This window comes from Mya arenaria, chromosome 2 (genome assembly GCF_026914265.1).
Source record: "Mya arenaria isolate MELC-2E11 chromosome 2, ASM2691426v1".
Lineage (NCBI taxonomy): Eukaryota > Metazoa > Mollusca > Bivalvia > Myida > Myidae > Mya > Mya arenaria.
The window spans coordinates 44,514,828-44,522,554 of record NC_069123.1 but is presented as its reverse complement, the minus strand read 5'-3'; the positions used below and the strand labels follow the sequence as shown (position 1 = coordinate 44,522,554).

The following is a 7,727-nucleotide window of genomic DNA, read 5'->3' as shown; positions in this document are numbered from 1 at the left end:
TAGTAATCACATGACAAAAACATGGTGGATGACGCATTTTGACAGTGCATGTCTATTTTACTGTTATATGCCTTGCAAACACAGTTGAAGAAATTTTAAAATCGTAAACTAAAATGATATGTAGTGAAGATTTGGGAAACACGTCCTCGAATGTTGTCATTTCGCGTAACAGGTAAAAAATAAATAAAATATTGCATTAAAAATGTTTACTGTGTGGAATGTAATTAGAAAAGTTACAGTGAAATGTTTTCGACACAGCCAGGAATCAGGATCAGGTCTAGTCTTTGGATTGTTACTCCAGTATACAAACAACAAGACCACAGTATACAACGTTTGTTCTTGCATCAAAAAAACTGTCAGTCTGTAACAAATTAATTGAATTTCATTTATTTGATACTCATTAAAATCATGTCAAAGAAAGTCTTAGTTTGGCTGAATTAAATATCAGTATATTTATTCGGATTAACTGATTATCATCATTATTCCTTATATATCAATCAGTTAATTTACTTGTTTAAATTCTTGTTTCAAAATAGCACCAAATGTTGTACATGTATGAACTCGAAATATATGAATATGTCATGCTTTTATGAATATAGACAATGTAGAAATGTTATTTCCCATTGCTATTTTAATTATTGTGAAAAAAGATACATTTGCACTTATCAAAATAAGACTTTTGGATGAGCAAGCCAGAATTCATATTATTATCAAGTGCTTGCCAAAAATATAATCAGAAAGCCCAGAATATGAAAAAGCCTGGAAAGCATTTTACAACTTCAGAGCTTGTGGGTGTGTGCTTATTTCAGAAATAAATTACTCATGAATGATATTGAACAATTTTGAGAGACATACATAATGATACCAAATTTTGGCTCTCTGCATAATTGCATACCATATTCATTTCAGTTTTTAAAAGTAATGTTATACTATTTTAAGAGTCTGCATCACTTTACAGAATAATGTCAAAATTTTGAGTTTCTGCATACTGCATACCACCCTCTTTAGTCTCAAATTCTGAATTCTAAAATTATAAATGCCTGAAACGGGTGTTTCAATGTCATATGTACAAATTTTGAATCTTTTTCAGAACCTTTTAACGAGTCATCATGAATGCCATTATATCTTTGTGCCATTTCTGCGAGCTTCATGGCCCTAAGGTGTTGTTCTGCACGCAACCTCTCCACCCAGAGGAAAAACCAGGAGAAAATGATGTTGACGGTGATGGAGTCCAGAGAAGGGTTACATCCCCATCCATATTTTCTGATCCCCAAACTCCCCTGACTCCAACAGGAGTCAGCAGTGCCAACTCTTTGCCAAACTATAAGAATGATCTGTGTGAGGTATAAAATATTTTTTAATTCAAGTAATTAATTGTAAATATAAGCAACTCAAGTGTGACTTAGATAAACTTTAAGCTGCCTTATGATTGAGCTCAAATAAATTAGTATAAATATAATCATTGTTTTCAGGGTTGTACATCAGTGCACCTTGGATTTGTGAGTCATGATGAGGAGGCTAATGTTAGCTATATGAGCTCCCAGCGCCCTCAACACAGGGATGTGTTTGCCATGATCCGACAGGCTTGCATTCGCAGTCTCAGTTGTGAGGTAGTCTTATATCTTAAAATGTTACAGGGAGAAGTCAATGTTTATTCAATGCTTTAGTGTCAGCATGATAACAGCTGATGTAGTTGGTGTTTTTGAGCAAAAAACATTCGTTTTGGATGTAACTCAGAAACTGATATGACAAAGAATAATATTTTTGTACATGTAGGGTCAATAAAAGCTTAATTTTATGTTTATTCAATTTTGTATACTGCTTAAGAAAGGAACCAAAAAATTACTTGGATTATAATGAAATGTAAATAAAATTAATGTTTTCCACACTTTCGCCTAATGCTGATCCTGAGGAAAGATTTTATGTTAAGTTTTAATAATTATTTTTCTGGACATTTCTTACAAAAGAACAATATTTATCTATTTTTCTACAGGTTTGCCCTGACAGAGAAGGACCAATATTTTTTGGTGATGATCAGCAGGGTAACACAATAAGCTACACATTCTACATCAAAGACAACCAGGCACGTGGCATGCAGCGTCTATATAGCATCATTGTTGTGATGATGGACAAAATATACCTGCTCAACTCTTGGCCATTTCTTGTACCTAATATGGAAATTGTTGCAAATAAACTTCTTAAATCCAAAGCAAATAAAGTCTTTGAAGAGGAAAAAGTGAAATTTCCGCAGAGACAAGATAGAACCCACTCTCGTGTTAATCCGATGAATTATCTTCATCAACGGGGAGGGAATAAGCCAGCGAGATCGTTGGTGGAGTTGACAGATGATAAGCAGGTGTTCAAGCGTCTGCATATGGCATTTGTTTGGATGTTGAAAGCGTGTGGTAACCGATTGTCAGAGACTCTTTTGGAGGGACCACCAACGGAAGACACAATTATTGATATGGAAAAACAGGAAGGTAACCAAATCCTAAAATTGCATTTCAATTATTATATACCTGGTAGAATCAGTGACAGTAATATCCTTGTTTTTCAAAATATACATGTCAACTACCAAAAAATAACTAGAAAAGTATATTGGCATTAATTACGATTATAATATGCTACTAGTAGATAGTATCAATTATGCCTTTATAGATATTATTTAGGGATGGAAACCGGATACCAAATCGGTATCCGGATATTCGTATCAAGTATTCGAATACTATCCGGGTACTCGTATCAAATTGTTTTCATAATAAGTAAATTTCCTATTGTATGTCACCCACCTTCTGTTATTTGACATAGTTGTCCACTTGGTTACTGCCACGTGCTTTCGAGTTTGTTATTTATCAGCAGGTTTCATGTTAAATGACGCTTTGATTATTTGAAAGTCGATTGTAATTTTATTTCATTACATTGTTTGATTTAATGCAATACCTACAATTTCTGCGGTATTTTGTAATGAAGGATATAATTGCGGAAAAGATAAAAAGACAAAAAGACGATCTGATTTTTCTTTATTTACCTGCGTGTACTTTTTTATTAATCAATAAACTAAACAGGTTAACATATCGTATGAAAAATAAAATACACTACACAACATAAAACGTGAATAAATACTAAATAGGAAATAAATCATTTATATATTTGATAATTTAATTAAACACTGTACACACACTACTTTCAAGTCCGAAATGTTCGAATACTTCACAACAGTTTTCATTCGATGTCGCACTTAATCGAACGCATGTTCTTGTTCAGAAACAAGATAGCGTCCACCATGTTACTGTTGAGGCGATGATACAGGAATAACGATTAATAATTCAAAACACAATTACAAGATGCAAAATGATGGAAATTTGATTGAAAAGTGAAAAGATAAACAAATTTATTTTTGTATTTATTGTTCAGATAGCAATAATTTCTTTATGTATACTCATCAAAAATACGATTGGTCATTAATAGCTTTGATTGCACGACCCTTAACTTGTGATTGGACGATCAATTCCTACGGATTAATGATCAATCCGTTTAATATCAACTAGTGCCAATTAGTGTCAATTAAGCGCATCTGAGATCATAAAACAACACTTGTCATTGTAAACAAGGTCATAGAATTTCACAGGGTGCAATTAGCAGACGATTTGTGACATATACCCTCTTCGCGACAGACACTGTTGATCACCTGAAATATTTCATCTGAAAAGTTTTATAACAATTGCTATGTCTCTGTTAAGCTATTTCATTGAAATTTTAATTCTTAACGAATATTCGAATACCCATTTTGGTATCCGAATACTTGCGTGATATCCGGATATCCGGATACTCGGATATTCGCTTCCATCCCTAATATTATTCAATACTGTTAATTCAGTTTCTATCAAATGTTGAAATTGACATTCAACTCCAAAATAAAGCAGTAGTAAATGTTAATATTTATAAACTAAAAATATTTTTTTTTAAAGTTAAAAATATACTTTTTTAGTTGTGGAGGAGGGTTTTGTGATGCTGTATAGTAAGAAAGTGGGTGGGGAAGATGTGGAAGAAGGTGTTGATGCTGTCTCTGACCCATCTGTGAACCAGTCAGCCATTAAAGAGGCACTCAAAGATGATGGGAGTCCAGAAATCACAGACATAAGGCATCTGCTTAAGGTAATTGGGACAGATATATATCAAATAATTTAAAATGTTATGAGAAAAAGGATGGAGAGAGTCTTTGATTGATTCTGAACCAGTCTTCTGTTAATAATTATTTTAATATTATTTGGGGGAGAAGGGGTTATTCAACCTTATTCTTTGCCCTTTGAATCTTGAGATTTGGTGTAAATTAAAGTTTACTTTGCTTAAGTAGTAAATTAAAATGAATACATCATTCAGACATTATCTGAAATACATTCAATGTATAAAGAGGTGTTTGAAATGAATGACAAAAGTAAAGTTGTTTTTTTTTATTATTAGTTGTTAGGTCCCAAGAGGTTCGATATCCTGGCACATCATGTTGTCATTGGCAACCAGGTCATTGTCAGGGGCAATGGACGGACACTGATGAGGTCATTCCTTGATGCTCTTACTGTGAGTTAAACAATAACAGTGGCATCAATATGTATAGTTTCTTAGGATAAAAATTTGGGATAAACAAATCGTATTGTTGCTGTAGACAAATAAATGCACAGGTATTTGGATTCAATATAGTCTTAAAAAAGTAATTATTAAGGTCGGTCATAATCTGAAATAGTGTCAGTTCAACTAGGTTACTAAATCAGACATGCATTTTGAGATTAAGGATTTTAAGTTTATATTAATACTTGGTTTAACCTTAACTGAACATGGTTACGATGGTTGTTTGCAAAAAAACAGTATAGATTATAAATTGATTTTTTTTCAGTGTCTGCTCCCGAAAGGTTGTTACAGAGCTATACCATACAGTGACGTATATGTTGAATCCTACAAATGTAATTTTCTTGGGCTGCCGCCTAAAATCCAGCTCCCTCCTCATGTCAGCAAGAATGAACCTTTCTTGTTGATTGATGTTTTTGAACCAAATGGTGAAAAGACCAAAACAGATCCAGATCTATTGGCTGGATATGTTTTCAAGTTCAGTACTTCAGCAGAACTGTTACCAGGTAAGTTTTTGGTACTTACTGGTACATTATTGATGAGCCTTGTATGGTGAGCAAGACATATTTGTCAAAATGGCGGTTCCATTCATGTGCACGTGTGGTTTGTCAGTATGTCTGCACTGATCCTCGTCCAGGCTGTATCTTGACCATGTATGTCAAGGTCATGCCTAGTGGTCAAAGGTTGAAAGGGTCCTTGTCCAGGCTATACCTTGACCATGTATCATTGGCATTTTAAAAAAGACTTGCCCTGAAAGTTCACCATAATATGGTTGCATGTCACGAACAAGATTAAGCTCTGTACCTCAAAGGTGAAGGTCACACTTAGAGGTCAAAGGTTGAAAAAATATTTGTCCAGGCTGTATCTTGACCAGGCATTATAGGATTCTCAGTATACTTGCCATGGAGGTTCACCTGTCTCCGTCAAAGGCTCTTTCAAGGGGCTCATCATGTGACCATTTTGCATCATTTGATGTCTAGTTAACAAAAAATAGGCAAAATCATTGCAATAAAAATTGCAATAAAATATCAAAACCTCTTGTCTCAATACTGTTTCCTTTTTAATTGAGGTTAGCTAATTGTTAAGAAAAGTGGGCTCAAAAGCATTGTAGTTATTTTGTGATTATTCATAACTTGCAAAATTTGAATTAGGACTATCTTTTATCTGGTTATGTCATCTCTACCCAACTTTTTAGACTCAGTGCCAACAGTGCTGGACAGGATGGAACGTGCCATAAAGAATGAGAATCTCTGTCTGGATGTGCTCGAACACTCACTTGTTTGCTATAAGGAAGAGTGGATGAAGTGAGTCAACTTTATCTTTAGTTTAAAATTGTTAAGTTGAACATATTTGCTGGTAGTTAAGTTTGACTTAGACTCATTGATGAAGAAAGAGAATCTGTCTTGTTGTGCCTAAACTTGGGTTTTAATTAAAGAGTTATAGAAGGGCGCTGCACATTTGAATTGTACTCATTTGTCTCTTCTATTTCAGCAAAGTGAAGGTGCTGTTCAAGTTCACAAAAGCTGGCGGAGGTCGTAGCGAGGAAGATACCAACAACTTGTTCAAGGTCGTTGGGGCCATTGATGTGGATAAACCTCTTCTCTCATTCTGGATGAAAGGCCTCAGTGACCAGTACAAGAAACACATTCTAGCAGCGTCTAAACACTCACAGTCAACCTGAAGGGGCCTCATTGCGGTTGTATTAAGAGCTATATTAACACCTTAGAAAATTCAGTCAAGCTGGATGGGCCTCATTGTGTGGTTGATGAAATGCTTCGTTCAACACCTGAACAGTCTAGCTGAAGGGGTCCCATTGTGGTTGCTGAAATGCTTCATTAACACATGAACATCCAGGGTCCTCATCGTGGTTGAGGAAAGGCTTCATTAACATGTCAACGTTCATCCAAGCTTAAAATGTCTCATTGGTTGAGGAAAGGTTCATTAATATATCTTGTAATTCAGTCAAGATGGAAGACCTCATCACTCATTCTTATTACTTCAATGATCTAAACAAGGGTCTCTATGACCATTACAAGAAAAACATCTGAATAGCCTCTAAAATTTAGTCAACTTGAAAAGGCATCATTGTTATAAAACTAAGTTTTGGGGCAAGAAGGGCCTCAACTTGGATTTTGCACACGAAGAAGTGTCCGGATAATAAATTATGATTGGTGCAATGAATTTAAATTATATTTGGAACATCTGTTTAACACTATAAAGTACAGGTCAAGTTGATTTTGATTACAATCCATAATTGTTTTCCTCAGTTATGACCCCTTTTTAATGAAATAGTTTTCCATTCCTATGTACGATGTGTGGAGGTATTCATCCTGTGACAGCTCTAGTTTGAATTGTAATATACTGTATTAATTTTGCTTCCAACTTGGACATGAACATGATGACTGTACAATCTCAAACAGAATGCTTTGTTAATCAATTGCTTCAATGGATTGTTAGACAATAAAGCTAATAGAGAGAGTACACAAACATCTGATAAGTTCTTGACTTAAATCTTTATGTATGATGTGATTTGCAACTTTGCAGAATTACAGGCAGATATATTCCACAATTCTTAACTGGTGTCTTGAAAAAACTATAATTCTGCTAATTAGATGTCTAGAGGGCACATAATTTTTCTAACAAAGGTGACCATGACCTTGACCTAAAAACCAATAGGGGTCTTCAACTGACCCTGGCTAATATGCATATCAAGTTTGAAGACTCTACATCAATTTGTTAGAAAGTAGTTAATTGGAAACAAAAGAATAAGATTTCATAGATACAGTTACCATGACCTTGAACTCAACTGAGGTCATCGACTGCCCATGACCAATGTGCATACTAAGTTTAAGAGTCATTGAAATATATTTATCCGAAATGAGTGACATTTACGCGAAGACCACCATAAAATTTTATCCCTATGTGTCTGCCATTCCAAGTAGGTAATTTTGACTGCCTTAGTTCTGTCACCCGGTTTGCAAACTCAAGCGTTAAATGCGTGTGATGAGGGGTTGAACGATAAGCAAAATTGAGGGAGCATACACTAAATACTGTTTTTGCTTATTAAAGGGTCATTACTTTGAAGTTACGTAGGCAACATGGATGGT

At 34.6% G+C, this 7,727-nt stretch overlaps 1 protein-coding gene across 1 annotated transcript; it reads left to right on the top strand.

Moving 5' to 3' along the window:
* Nucleotides 1-20: 20 nt before the first annotated feature.
* On the top strand, nt 21-7,109 carry LOC128209725 (folliculin-like). Its single transcript, XM_052913903.1, has 9 exons — nt 21-172; nt 1,091-1,343; nt 1,473-1,610; nt 1,994-2,480; nt 3,989-4,155; nt 4,462-4,575; nt 4,889-5,126; nt 5,816-5,924; nt 6,112-7,109. The coding sequence occupies exons 2-9, from the start codon at nt 1,110-1,112 to the stop codon at nt 6,299-6,301; spliced, it is 1,677 nt and encodes a 558-aa protein (XP_052769863.1). The 5' UTR covers nt 21-172; nt 1,091-1,109; the 3' UTR covers nt 6,302-7,109.
* The last annotated feature ends 618 nt before the right edge of the window (nt 7,110-7,727 follow it).

Coding starts and splice junctions, on each gene's coding strand:
- LOC128209725 (XM_052913903.1), top strand. CDS start 1,110: ATGAATGCCATTATATCTTTGTGCCATTTCTGCGAGCTTCATGGCCCT. Junction 4,576..4,888: donor CATTCCTTGATGCTCTTACT/GTGAGTTAAACA, acceptor ATTTTTTTTCAG/TGTCTGCTCCCGAAAGGTTG. Junction 5,925..6,111: donor TATAAGGAAGAGTGGATGAA/GTGAGTCAACTT, acceptor CTTCTATTTCAG/CAAAGTGAAGGTGCTGTTCA.